This window comes from Emys orbicularis, chromosome 9 (assembly GCF_028017835.1).
Source record: "Emys orbicularis isolate rEmyOrb1 chromosome 9, rEmyOrb1.hap1, whole genome shotgun sequence".
NCBI lineage: Eukaryota > Metazoa > Chordata > Testudines > Emydidae > Emys > Emys orbicularis.
This window is the reverse complement of record NC_088691.1, coordinates 19370254-19384763: the sequence shown is the minus strand read 5'-3', so window position 1 is coordinate 19384763 and position 14510 is coordinate 19370254. Positions and strand designations below refer to the sequence as shown.

General features: G+C 44.5%; 1 protein-coding gene across 1 annotated transcript in view; it reads left to right on the top strand.

Moving 5' to 3' along the window:
* Positions 1-14510, top strand: part of TRPC5 (transient receptor potential cation channel subfamily C member 5) — a 99473-nt gene that overhangs the window by 45496 nt on the left and 39467 nt on the right. The window contains exon 3 of the mRNA XM_065410760.1: positions 12314-12650. Within this exon, the coding sequence (XP_065266832.1) occupies positions 12314-12650 (337 nt within the window). The remainder of the gene's footprint in view (positions 1-12313; positions 12651-14510) is intronic.

Sequence of the window (14510 nt, the reverse complement as noted above, 5' to 3'; positions counted from 1 at the left end):
GAGTCAAGCTTAATCTCTGGTCCCTTCTGGAGACTCCCCTCCAACTGGCAGATGTTTTTCAATAACTATCCTAAACCACAAACATGGGCTTTATTTTCAGAAATACAAGAGCATGGGACCAACATGTGGTGCCTCCACGGAAAGGGCTTCAACCCTCTCCTCTACGTTAACGATGAAGGGGTTTATCTGGCTCCTAATCCACTAAGACCTCACCACTTCCATGGATGTGATTTATGGCTTAGGGATAACTCTCATTGTTTTTAGCCCACTCACACATCTCACTCACTCAGCGCTCCTTAATATAATCTTAGGGCCTCTGGACCACAGCAAAAAATTAGGGATTGACAGTGACTTAACTGGGGTGAAAGATTGCCTTTACTTTTACAGGGCCTAAGGATAGAGGGGCTTTTAAGATCTTGTTAACCTAAACCTGATTTCAGATAAAGCAAATTAAAGTTTTACACATTAAGCCACACTGCTTTAGGCCTGTATCCCTCAGAAGGCAGATTGAATTCAACATTCTCTATTCTCTTCCTCTCTGCCTCCTCACTGTAATCCATCTCCTTTATCCCGGTTTTACTTCACCCGTAAAATTTCCTTTCCTCTTGAAAAGTCCTTTCCCTCAATTTCAAAATAAATGCTGGGCTAAAAGTACTTCGTCTATTGGTCTAATTGTGTTTTGCCTTGTTTTGAGCAGAGCAGGCACATTAGGAGAATCTTAGAGCACAGAACGGGACCATTAAAAAAATAACTTATTTACATATAATTTCATTGAATTCCTTATTAGAGGGTTGAGATGTGAAAAATGGATGCGTATCACTGTGAGAGCCCTGTGATCCTCTCACTCAAAAGCTGCTTGTATTAAATGGTGGTGCAATATGTGCCAAATTCTGCCTTTGGCTTTCTCTGCACCACTTCCATAGATTCCAGTTGGGTTTTATGTGTAGTAGTTCCTGACACACAATCCTATCTCTGAAGACTAGGCGGAGATCACCTAACTTATTTCATGTAGAACCACAAACTCACTTTTAACCTACACCAGTAGGAGTTAGTGAATGCTTTATTTGCTAAAAGATGAAAAACAAACACTTTATTGCTAAAAAGATACCAAGTCCCCACTGATACAATTTTACTTACTATTGAAAATGATACAACCACTTTAGAATTAGGGTTGGTGCCAGTTGGTTGATCTAGGCTAGGATTAGGGTTGAGGTTGATCAGTTGCCCCAGAGTAGGGCTAGGAGTAGAGCTACAATTAGGGTTGGATTATTGTGCGGCCTTGGGATAGGGTTAGTGTTAGGGCTAGTAGGTGGCCCCAAGCTAGGCTTAGAGTTGGGCTATGTAAGTTTCCCTAACTAGGGTTAGGGTTGGGGCCAGTAGGCAACCCTGGGCTGGGCTTAGGTTTCATAGGTGGCCCTGGACTAGGGATAGTGTTCGGGCCAATTTTGTGGATCCAAGCTAGGGTTATGGTGGGGCTTGATATGTGGCCCTGGGCTTGCATTAAGGTTGGTGCCATTTGGTGGACTTGAACTAGGTTTAGAGTTTGGACCAAGGCCGGTGATAAGATTGATATTTGATATCACAACACAGGACTTTTATATATATCTCAAATGTTAGGAAATAAAGCAGACCTATTCTGCCTGTGAGGTTTTAAAGACTAAGGGCCACATTTCCCCTTTGTTCCACATGCAGAACTGCCATTGACAATAATGGGAGATGTACTCCCCCTCCCCTGCACAGACTCAGCCCTGCTGGTAGCACATTGAGAGATGGAGGGGGGGGGGAGCCAAGTCTCTGTCCATTCCCACCTTTGCCTGCCCACACCCTGCACAGGACAGGGGACTCATGGCCTTGAAGAGACTTCTCCCCCACGTTGTGACTTGTGGGGTGTGTAGACAGTGCAGAGGAGCAAGGGAGTGCCTCTGTGTGGCTGCACTGGGCAACCAATGACCTGTGAAATACACACTGAACGCCATGTGAACTGTTTCTGGGAACACAATAGCTGTTGCATTTGTCTACACTTACTGGCATGCTAGAATTTAGTTAATAGGAAATTTACAGCCCATAAAGCACTGAATTAAATTTACATTTCTGCAACTGCATTGAAGACAATGAATTTGCATGAGCGTAACTGATGGCAAAATTTGGCCCACTGTATTTATCAGAATAAGTCTTCTAAAAGCAAAAGTAACTTCTCTTAGAAAGGTTATAGTATTGTATTTTAGAGGAGTGGACTCAAACGCTACAGTATCCCTGCTGTTAAACTGTGATGTTTTGGACTATTACTGTAGCATACCACACTGCAAATAAGGGCTAATCTAACAAAATAGGAGTGGCAGACAAGGAACAGAGGTTAATTTTCTGAACTCTACATCAGATTTTGCTCTCAGTTCTATTGGTGCAACCCCAGTATAACTGACAATAGAACTTGAGCCTGCTTAATAATACTGGGCTCGGCTGTTACAGATTCTTGCTTATTCATCTATGTAGAGCATTGCACAGCAAGAACAAGAAAGGACCTCCAATAAACTCAAAATGGAACAGGCTGTTTGCAGCTCTGATGATAATCTAAAAAAACTCCAAGCAATATCATGCTCATACAAAATGAAGTCTTCAGAGCTATTTCAGTTGCTTCTTGAGGCACTCACATCTTAACCCATCAGTGGTCTAATCCTAAATTACATGTGATTGTGAGAAATAAGGGATTACCTCCTGAATATTGGGGGAAAGGAATAGAATTTGTGTATCTGATGTCTATATTAGTGACACAGAACACTGAAAATATTTGAGCATGGTATTGATGACCTAAAATGTAAAGATTAGGCATAAAAATATAACCCATCTAGCAGATGCTCCCTTTAAAATGTTTCCCCTTAGTAGAGAAACAGGTGACAAGGGGGGGGGGAGATAGCTCAGTGGTTTGAGTATTGGCCTGCTAAACCCAGGGTTGTGAATTCAATCCCTGAGGGGGGCCATTTGGGGCAAAATCAGTACTTGGTCCTGCCACTGAAGGTAGGGGGTTGGACTCAATGACCTTTCAGGGTCCCTTCCAGTTCTATGAGATAGGTATATCTCCATATATATATATTTAACAAATGTGATGAATGCAGAAACTGAAATTCTGTAATAGCACCATACAACTATAAGCCAAATGGTATAAAAGGGATCCTGGCAGGACTCAGAGCAGGAAGAAACAAACCAAAATATTATGTAGTTTTTACCATCAAAATGGCTTCCAGATATTAATTAAACCTCCAACCCCTCCTGTGCAGGAGGTGAATATATTCATCTCTCTTTTACACATGGGAAAACTTTGGCCCAGAGAAGTGATATTACACACTGGTTTTGTCTACACTAGGAAATTCCTCCTAAATATATGTCTCACCACTGCTACCACCAACTGAGCTCCATCCTCTTCTGTAGCAGAAGAGGACAGAGCCTGTCTAATAGAATGATAGGGGAGCATCTCCTTGCTTAAATTTTCTCACCCAGGATCCCCTTCTAAAGGTTTTTCCACACGAGGGTGTTTAATTAGCAAAGAGTGAACCTGAATGCAGGTTAAGTTGAACAATTAACCCTGTGCCCTGCTCTGTCGGTGTGCTTGAGTTTCCTCCAGCCTAACTCCCTGTGTTCTGTTTTTCTGGTGTCCTCAATAGAAGTTCCTCCAGGGAACATTGGCCCTCTGACTCCAGTTCCACTGATCATGATACATCTTCCCAATTTTATAAACATTTTAATATAAACATTAAAAACAAATAATTGATGCCCAGATCCCCATTTTGGCCTGAGGTGCTGGTACATAGCCAAGTTGGAGTCTTATCTTTACCACAGACTCAACTGGTTACCCAGGCTTTGAGATAGGTCACTCCCATTGTGGTTGCCTGTTGGGGAAACTCTCTCTATCTGCGAGTCTAGCAAAACTCTCTCTCTGGAGTCCTCCCTCTTCATGGAGTTGGCCTCTGAAGAGTTCTCTCCCTCTCCATTCTGTGATAATCTCTGTGTCTCTGGGTTTGTGTCTGCTGGCTCATGTCTCCTGTTCCTTCGGATCACTTGTCCCTCTTGTGGAGTCACCTCTTATGACCCTGGGTGCCACTACAACCCTCACCACTCCTTTAGTCCATTCCATGTCTCTGTAATGGCTATATCCTTTCAGAGTGCCTGTCTCCAAGGCTGGTAAATCCTTGGCTGACTTGTCATACTCTAGTGCCTGCTTTCTCAGATCATTAGCCAGCTCATCTCAGTGACGTCTCCATCCCTCTGGCTGCAACAGGTCACCCCTCATTGGTAGCAGATTTTGGTCTTTTGTTCCATCAGTGTCTGTTTGGCACCCCTGATTGTACTATTACTGGGTGGCCACAGGTGTGCTGATGGAATTGCTTCACTCCAGATACCACAGCCATCGTACCGCTGTTCAGTCTCTGACAGGAGTCTGCTGGCATAAGCGACCGGCTGCTCCTGCAAAAGAGCTACACCCAATCCTTTCTCTAATGCATCACACTGGAGTGCCAAGTTGCACTTCTGGCTAATAGTACTTCAACACAGGGGTATCCAATATCATTTGCATCAGCATGTCAAATGCTTGCTGTTGGGGACATACCCAGTCAACATTCTGAGTTAATGTACGGGTTGTGGTACTGCAGCCAGGTGTGGACAGAATTTGGACAGAAAATATATCACTTCTATGAAGCACAGTACCCCTTTCACATCCACTGGAGCTGGCATGTCTATAACTGCTTTGATCTTCTTGGGCTCTGCTGTCAGTCCCTCTGCTGTGAGCAGATGTCCAATATACGTCACCTCACAAGTCACGTTTTTTTCTGGGTTGAATGTTATGTTCTTGTCACTGCATCGCTGAAGAAGAGCTTATACTTCTCTGTCATGGTCTCCTTTGGCATCAGTATCATTACTTCTTTTGCCTACAATGAGGATACCATCTGTAAATATTTTCACACCAGTCATTCCTGTCAGCAATTGAGTGAGTCTTCTCTGGAACACCTCTTATGTCCCTCAGCATGCACAGCCATCTGTAGAGACCAAATGGTGTTGCAAAGGTTGTCAGCATCCTAGACTCTTTATTCCGGCATATATGCCAAAACCAGTTCTTTATATCACAGATCGTAAGGATTCTGGCTCTGGAGAGTTCTGGCAAGATGTCATCAATTATAGATAGTGGCATCTTTTCAGTCGCTTTGGGTCTATGCAGCTGCGTAATTTTCCTGATGGCTTCTATACCACACCATGCTGCCTACCCAGGCTGTACTGGCCTCTACCAGTGGTATGAGACACCTATAATCTCAGACTTTCTAGCTCCTTGCATACTGGATTACATATTGCCACTGGAATTTTCCTTCGTGATAAATTCCGCTATGGGGTCTACTTCCAGTTGCAGCTTTTCTTCAAGGCATCTGTCAACTTTGAAACATCCCCATAGGCTTTTAAAATTGTCTCCATAGTTCAGGGGACTCCCTTTTGCTTCTGAAACGGCAGCTATAAAATTCTGATGCTGCACTCTGATCAGATCCATGGCTTGTATGGCCGTATTCCCCAAGGGGCACTTGAGAGACTCCCTGATTCAGGACAGGTTACTCTCCTGCTGTTGTCATCCTCCCCCATGGCTGGGTCTGGGAACAGCTTAAACTCTTCCTTCCACTGGGCCCATCGCTGGACTAGGTTTGGTGTTGCAAATCCAGGGCTCTGGGTGGCTTCAGACTGAGTGCCATGGCTCACGCTGCCAGCTGCTGCACTTCAGAGAACTCACTGCTCAGATGCCGCCACCATGTTTCATTAGCAAAGCGTGAAGCTGAGTGCAGAAGAGTTGAACAAGTGGAAATTCATTAAACCCTGTGCACTGTTCTGTTCACATGGCTGAGTTACTTCCAGCCTAACTCCTGCATTTCTTGTTTTCCTGGTGTCTCCTCAACAATAGCTCCTCCAGGGAACATGAGCCCTCTGACTCCATTTCCACTGATTGTCATACAGAGGGGACAATTCAAGCCAACAACTAACACAACCTCAATAATAGAGAGGAAATGCCCAATTTGTCGCACTCAGAATGTTTTGCAGGAATATCTCTGGTCTGATGCACTTTTGATGAATCACAGGCAGGGTTCTGATGGAAGCCTGCCTCATTTTCTTGTGGGCTGCTGGAGACTGCAGGTGGACTGCTCCAAGCCAGCACCAGCCAGTTAGGGTGGAAGCAGAGCTTCCGGTATTTGAGGACAGCTGGGTCCCTATGCTGCTTAACTCCCAAGTTGGTAGCCCTGAGAGCCTGGAATGAAACTATATTTCCAAATACTGACATTTCCCATGAACCAGAAATCCCGAGTTTCAGCCAGCTCTACTCAATACCATTGTACGCTTATATTCATGTATAAGCAGAGTACACTCTTAAAAGCACCTTTGAAGAACATTCCTTTTCATTGAAGCAACTGTCACAGGATTATCCGTCATGTCTTCAGGGTGGTAACAGAGATGTCTTGTCTTGACAATTCTCCCAGAAAATGAAGAGAAGATTGGAGACTCCCTGAGCACCGTATCTCTACAGAAAAATACAAGATATCCTGACTGTTATTGATTGAAAAGATATATTGTTTGGGCATCATATTCTCATCATTTTTTTAAAAAGTGCCTAGAATAATAAACCAGCCATTGATTCAGGAAGTTATTGTGTCAGAAACAATATTATAAAACTGGGAGCGTACGCAATTTTTTTATACTCCAGATCTCTCATTTTTCACAGTGCAACAGCGTTAGTTGATAGCAAAGCCTGTCGCATCTGGTATGTTCATGAGAAATAATAAATGTGATAGTCACATGCATTAGTTCTATCAATGGCAAATGAAGAAGGATTATAGAATAGAATGAAAGTAATGTTTGTGACTGAGGACATAAGGGAACTGAAGAAAGATTTGCCAGAAAGCACTGGTAACTTTGCTTTACATGAAGGCAAGATGGAGATAGGGAAATGATATTTTTTGTATACAGCAGTTGCTGCAATGAACTTGGACTCAGAGAAGCTAGGTTTTAGTGGCTGGCTCTGACACTGGCTTAGTGTGTGTGATTTGGGGCAAGTCACCATCTCTCTGGGGTTCTCAGTTTTGTCCATTTGTAAAATGGGCATGATAAAATGTCGCTCTCTCTATAAAGTGCTTTGAGATCTATGGATGAAACAAACTCCATGAGTGTAAAGTGTAAGTATGCAGCTTTGGACTACTCCATATATAAAAGCACTAGAGTTGAGCTTTTTATTATTTGTTCATTTATTTTAGTGCCTGGCACCATAATCATCTTTTACAGGAATGAATGGCCTATGGGGTCCCCAGCCGGCCCTGATAACAATGGACATTCCACTGAAACACAACTTTATTCCATCCTAGGTTCAGTCTCTGTTGCTCCCCAACCCTTGATCTGCTGGTCACTAGAAAAAAGATGGCTGCTGAAGCTTTTGCCTCTTCCCCTGTGGTCCTTACCTTGCTTGAGATTTAAAGCCATCGGAATAATATTTTAAAATTAGCGATAAATATTGCGTTATATTTTTGAATTTGGGGACAGTAAAAGGCTAACTCAGCAGGTGCTCAGCCCTGGTGTGAGAATCGGAGGGCTTTCAATGATTTCTGCCATTTTGGAGAAGTTTTTGTTACTGTTAAATTTCCTTTGGAGCATTTTTAGTAAGGCAGGGCTGGGCTTGGTCGGAAGATTTAATGGCATTTTTATTGCCACTCCTTTTTTCTGAGCTGAGCTTGAAAGGGTCCCTTGCATGATATATGAATGCTCTTCTCTTTGTAGAACTGATCTCAGATACAAGGAAAGCAGAGCACATTTTAAAAATGAGCCTTTAAGCTGGTGGAAGGGGAGAAAACGTTTAAGATGCCTGGAAGTTGCACAAGCAACAGAAGAAGCAAAAACATTTTGATTTCTCTAGTGCAGCGGTTCTCAACCCACTGCCTGCAGGCCGCACGCAGCCCAATTAGCACATAGCTACAGCCCAGCTCAGCTGTGTGCGAAAGGCCGACCTGCGTGCTGGTTCAAATTCAGGTTCCCGGCTGCCCAGTGTGGAGGGGTCCGGCTTGGCTGCCCTGCCACCTAGCGTAGCGGGGTCGAGATTGGGGATGCTGACTCACCCCACATGGCGGGAGTTCAGGGTTGGGGCTGCCGGGGGGCCCCGTGAGCTCCAGGGTTCCTGGTTGGCCCCGTGAGGAAGCCGTCCGGCCCTGTGAGCTTCGGGGTCTGGGACTGGGGCAGCCGGCCCGCCCCACGTGGCGGGAGTCTGGGGCAGCCGCGTGGCAGGGGTCCTGGGTTCAGGGTCGGGGTCCAGGCTGCCACTGCCCTCCCACCCGGCCCCTGCGGCCCAGGTAACACATTGTGGGCCACATATGCAGCCCACAATGCGCAATAAGTTGAGAACCACTGCTCTAGTGGCTCTGGGTTTGATTCAGTGTGAGGGGTGGGGAAATAAACTCCTTCTCCCCTTTCTGCTTTTTATTATATGGAATAAAGAGAAGAAATATTTTATAAGATACTTCCCCTACCACATAAAAAAAAGTCACTGCTGATGTTTTTTAGGAAACATACTACTCATTACTATGGAAGTTATTGTAGAAAACATCCAGTCAGAACCCTTGTCTGAGGCCTTAAATGTAAAAAATATGGCAAGGTACTCTTCCATGTCTTTTGCTCCATTGGCTTTTAAGCACAACCGGTGATTTAGACTCCTCTGAAATCATAGATTAAAAAAGGAAAAGGAAATTAATGATTTCTGTTGTTTTTCTGTAGAATTTTTATTTTCTTCTCTATAATCTTGGTATATTACAATAGCATTTTTGAGTGGTCCTGCAGTTTTCCTTAGATCATCACCATACCAACTGTTGTCCAGTGACTGGGGGGTGTTAAAAGTCAAATTAAAGCAAACGTGTTTCCTCTGATTTTCCTTTCCAGTATCCTCCTGTGTCAATCTGTCTCTCTCAAATAAATGTCCCGCACCACGGACACCTGCTGCTCCTTCTGGGGCTTTTATCCTTAGCACTCAGGCAGGTCAATCCATCCATTTGAATTACCTGCTCCTGCAAATTTAGCCATCTCTTATATGGGGAATCTGTTACAGAGCCTAAGATAGGTGAACAAAATCCAAGTCAATATGGACAAAAAATAATGGCATTAAGTCCCTCCTAAAGGATTCGGTCTGACTTTTGTCACAGGTTAGTTTGCCTTCTGTAATTAATCACTGGCTGATTACTTCCCTTAATGTGGGTTTTCAAAGTGAACTACAGTTAAAAAGCTATAGTAGAAGAGGAAGGGATTATCTTGCATTTATAAATTGGTCAATTTCTTCCCCCCCCCCCCTTTGAACAGTAAATCACCATTTGACTCTTCCCAGATCTGTTTTTAGGTGCTGAGAGAGCTCCTGAGAAAGGACTTTCCACCAGCCCCCTTCACCAGTGCATTCATGAGAATACTGGCTTTTGGATGCCAGCAATCCTTCAGGTTATAGTTCAAATACTCAGGAGAGAATATAAGCTTTTCTCAAGCGCCTGCCCACTCTCTTTGTAGGAAGGAGGCCTAGGTTTTAGTGCTGGCTCTGCTATTGACTTGGTGTGTGTGATGTTGGGCAAGTCATTTTTCTTTTTTCCTGGTCTCAGTTTATTCCTCTCTAAAATGGGAATGATACTGCTTGACCTTTAAAAAGAGCTTTGAGATCATGGATGAAAAGCACCCTGTAAGAGCTAAGTCTTGTTATGCAGTTTTAGTGGTGAATGGATAGTTAAAAGGTCTGGGTATGTGCAGGAACCTTTATTATGAAAGTGACTTTGCCATGTCAAATCTGAACTCATCTGATGGGCAACAGTAGGACCCATGAACAGGTCTGGGTATAAGATACATTTTTTTGGAAATGACTCAAAGAGCACATAATTGTCTCCTAAATGTACATGTGACTTGGGGATTAATAACACTATAAAACACCAAATCTCACTTCTCCAGAGAGACTCTATGAATAACAAATAATACTGTCATCTTCAGATTACTCACCACAGTGAATCTATTTTCTAATCAATCTCAGACGCCTGGTCTACTCTTAAATGTTTTACGGGTATAGCTATGTTGGTTAGGGGTGTGATTTTTTTTTAACCAATAAACTATGCCAGTAAAAGCCCAAGTGTAGATGCAGTAATAACGATATAGCACTTTTATACCGATCTAACTGTGTCGATACTAGGAGGGTTTTGCTGGTTTAACAATACCAGTATAACTATAACAATAAAACCCTTCTGGTGTAGACAAGTCCTTAGTGAAATGACATGGCTAGAACTAAGGTCATGGGTTTTCCATGTTATCTTGAATGCAGAACTGGTAGAGTGTGAGTGAAAAGTCCCAAAGGAATCCCACAGGAATATTTTCGATCAACTATGAATTTAAGAATAACTCCATTAAGGGGGATGAAAAAAACCACAAGGCAAAAAGCAAGCACTTATGCCTCCATCCTGCAATGAGCTCAGATTGGATATGGGGATAGGGCCCTTAATATACATTCTGTTCCGAAAAGTTTCTGAATAGAAATATTCTGAAAGCAATAGGCTTGCCCAGTTGTAATTGAGGGCAGCATCTGGTTGCAGAATATTTATTATTGATGCTGATGCACAAGCCAGAAAGAACTTGGCTTGAGTTTTGAATCCTAAGGCTGTTTGTAGGACAGGTGGTTAGAAAAAAACATCTTTTTACTTGTAAACTAAGCACTTTTGCTATGGAGTCACTCAGGCACCATAAATGTAGAATCCCATGAGCCCATTTCTTCAAATTCATTTTCAGAGTAGAACTGAACATTAAAGTGTCATTTTTGTTCTGTGATCGAAAGTGTCTCTCTCCCTGACTAGTCTCAGATATTTTACAACTGCCCACCTTTCCTTGACAACAAACAACCTCGCCAAAAGTGCATCCAGCTTCCCACCAGTCATTCCCTGTTGGAACATCACATAACCACATGCATTCGCATGCCGAGCCCTCCCCCCCCCACACACACATTTGCATGTGCCTGCCTGCGTGCACAAATGCATATGTTCACTTTCAGGCACACATGCAAACACACACACACACAGAGTTTTACCACCTCTGTTTCTTCCTGCCTATCTGGTCTCCAAATCATTTTTTAAATGCTGCCAAGTGCTCTTTTGAGTCTGCCAAAAGCTGAAAAAAGCATTTGGAAAAGCAGCAGCTTGGGAATAGAAGAAGCTCAGAGTAGCTGTTAATTATGTAACGCTAGCACTAGGGCTCACGTGTGACCAGTGACTGTTTTACCGAGGGATACTAAAAACAGAAATGGCCTCTTAGAGCACAGTTAAGCATTAAAATCTTGCCTGTCTTAAAAAAAAATGCAAAATCCCCCTCTCTTCCTGACCTGCATACAGAACTGGTCCAGAATATGCCACAGATCTCCACAGCCGGGATCAGCAGGAGAACTGTCCCCCAAATCTAGAAATGTTTCCTTCAGACTTTAGTTTACCGATATCCAGCTCCCTGTCCTGCTACCCTTACTCACGTCTGAGTAGCATCTTGCTCTGGGAGAGAAAGTGTGGAGTGTCTTTTAAACTCTCTGATAAAGCTTAAACCTAACATCCAGGCCAGCTCAGCTGACCAATAGACAGAGGACAAGGCTGTGTCCCCACCCATTGCCTACACCCTCACACTGTATTTGAAGTAGCTCGTGCCCCTGGTGACACATCTCTGAACAGAGGGAGTATCACTGTGCCTGGCCCTTTAGAGGTGGCTTAACTGGGGACAGCTGCTTTCACTTTGCACCTACATACCCATGTCAGGTTTAGGCCCAATTTAGCCCCATTTGCAAGGCTGCATAAATGGCAGATTAAGATTCTGGGCCTGGCACATTAACTGTGTGGCTTCGTGCCCGCCCCTGTTTGGAAGGCTGATTATCAGAACGCCTTGATGGGAAAGACTAGCCTCATGGTTAAGATACTAGCTTGGGACTCCGGAAATCTGGTTGCCATCCCTGGCTCTATCATAAGCCTCGGTTGGTGTTTGGGGTAGAGGTACACGGCGTTTCTTCTTCTTTCCCAACAGGTTTTCATCTTGAGTAAAAAAACAAAACAAAACAGGTCCATCCCTGTAAAAGGCTATTCACTAGCTTGCCACAGTGCACTGCAGCTTGCTCACTAGGAGCCCAGAGGAAAATGGAGGGACGTATTGGCCATGCGGCTCATGGGAATGACCAAAGAGGGAAATTATCCCAAGTGCATGATGATCACTGTCCAGGAAAAGCCTCTGCATCTTTGTCCTTCTAACCTTTTCCCTTTTTCTCCCTCTCCAGTTTGTTGCTCAGCCAAACTGCCAGCAGCTGTTAGCTACACTTTGGTACGACGGCTTTCCAGGATGGAGGCGGAAACACTGGGCAGTGAAGCTCTTGACCTGCATCACCATTGGACTGCTATTTCCTGTGCTTTCTGTGGCATATTTAATTGCACCTAAGAGCAGGCTGGGACTGTTCATTAAAAAGCCATTTATAAAGTTTATCTGCCACACCGGTTCTTACCTAACCTTCCTCTTCATGCTACTTCTGGCATCGCAGCACATTGTCAGGACTGATCTCCATGTGCAGGGACCACCTCCCACCGTCGTTGAATGGATGATCCTACCCTGGGTTCTAGGTAAATCAGAGGAAACACAAATATGCCTGGGCCTTGGCAGACTTACGCTCAGGATAACTGCATGTGGATTAATTGCTAGTCTCGGTGTTATCTGCGTGTAAATAGGTTTGGCAACCAAATTCAGAAACTTCATTAACTGCTGCCCTTTTTCTGGAACTATAGGACTGGGGCTGTTTTGTTGTTTTTATTGCCATCTACTGTGTCTTTTGGCAAAGCCCTCAGGAAGCTGCACCAACCTGGGGTAGCCGCGAGAGGTACTGTGTCCCTTTGATGCACACTTCCTTCCTCGCTTCCCCTTTGCTCTGAGTGGGGAAGGGGCATCATAACTGGCTGCTGGCCTATACCAGCAACAAATTGTGACACTCTTATACTGGCTGGTGCATGGGGGAGGCAGAGCTAAGAGTCTGCTCCCTCTTTGCCCATTCCCCACCCATCCCGATATTTAGGTGTTTGTCCCGCATCCCGACCAACCTTTTTTTTTTTTTTTTCTCCGCCGGCAGCACTCGGCTTTTTTTTTGCTCCGCCGGCGGACCCCCCCCTCATGTGTCCCGATATTTTCTCCCTCTCATCTGGTCACCCTACCCACCCATCTACACTTGGGGGGAGTCAGCAGGCACAGTGCCCACCTACTCCTGTGCACACAATCCCAATGTAACCTGCACATGGGGCATCCCCCGGTGCTGGCACATAATCCAAGTCACAGTCTAGCTCTCCAATATGAACGGGGGAGAGCTGGTTATTGAAATGTCAAAGTAGAAGCTGCCTATTCCAATCTGATTAGTGCAGCCCTAATTGTGAAGAAAAACGGGTGACAGCTTCCCCGTTCTGTATGTTTCACAAAAGCAAAGAATAAAGACGCTATGGTAGCATGGGACCCAGCTTAAAGAGCCATCAGAAGTGTAAGAGCAAAAAAACCACATTTTGATACATGTTTGATGAGTCAGATTCATTTCCCCTTTCAAGCTGAGCTGCCTTGAGCCCAAATGCACACTGTGGCAAATAAAACCTCGTAGACTCACATAGGAAACACAAGCTCTCCTTTCATTAGGCTCACATCTGGCTTCTTTTACTCTACCTTGCTCTTGTGTTAAAATGTACCTGCTCCCATGTACCACTGTCTTAGGCTGGAGTCTCATTCTGAGGCTCCCTTAAGAGAAATCTGCTTCTCCTGATGAAAACAGGCTGTAGGGCCAAGAAGAATATCTGCCAAGGATTATATGGGCAGAGGGCAAATTCCACACTAGTGTTCTTGCCGGCTACCCCTCTCAGTTCCAGCAAGCCACTCCTGCAAGATCAGGTGCTTCACCCAATTTAGAGGCCATGTGAATACAACTGCTTTTAAAAGGTATAAAATAAGAGAGAGTTGTTTCCTTACTCCCCCCCCTCCCACCAAATGTGACATCGCAAAGCCACTCATGATGCAGCTTCCCCCATCCCTTATAGATTGCTTTATCCTGCATTGTTGCCATGAAGATGCCATCTTCCTGCTCTACAGCTGGCACGTACAATCAGGTCCAGCGTTTCAAACCTGGACTTACTTTGAACTGAGCCCTAAGGTTCTGGGCCCAGCACGTTCACTTTGGGCCCGTCTTTGGATCTAGACTGTTCTCAGTGATACCTGATGACAGAACAAGGAGTAATGGTCTCAAGTTGCAGTGGGGGAGGTTTAGGTTGGATATTAGGAAAAACTTTTTCACTAGGAGGGTGGTGAAGCACTGGAATGGGTTACCTAGGGAGGTGGTGGAATCTCCTTCCTTAGAGGTTTCAAGGTCAGGCTTGACAAAGGCCTGGCTGGGATGAGTTAGTTGGGGATTGAGCCTGCTTTGAGCAGGGGGTTGGACTAGATGACCTCCTGAGGTC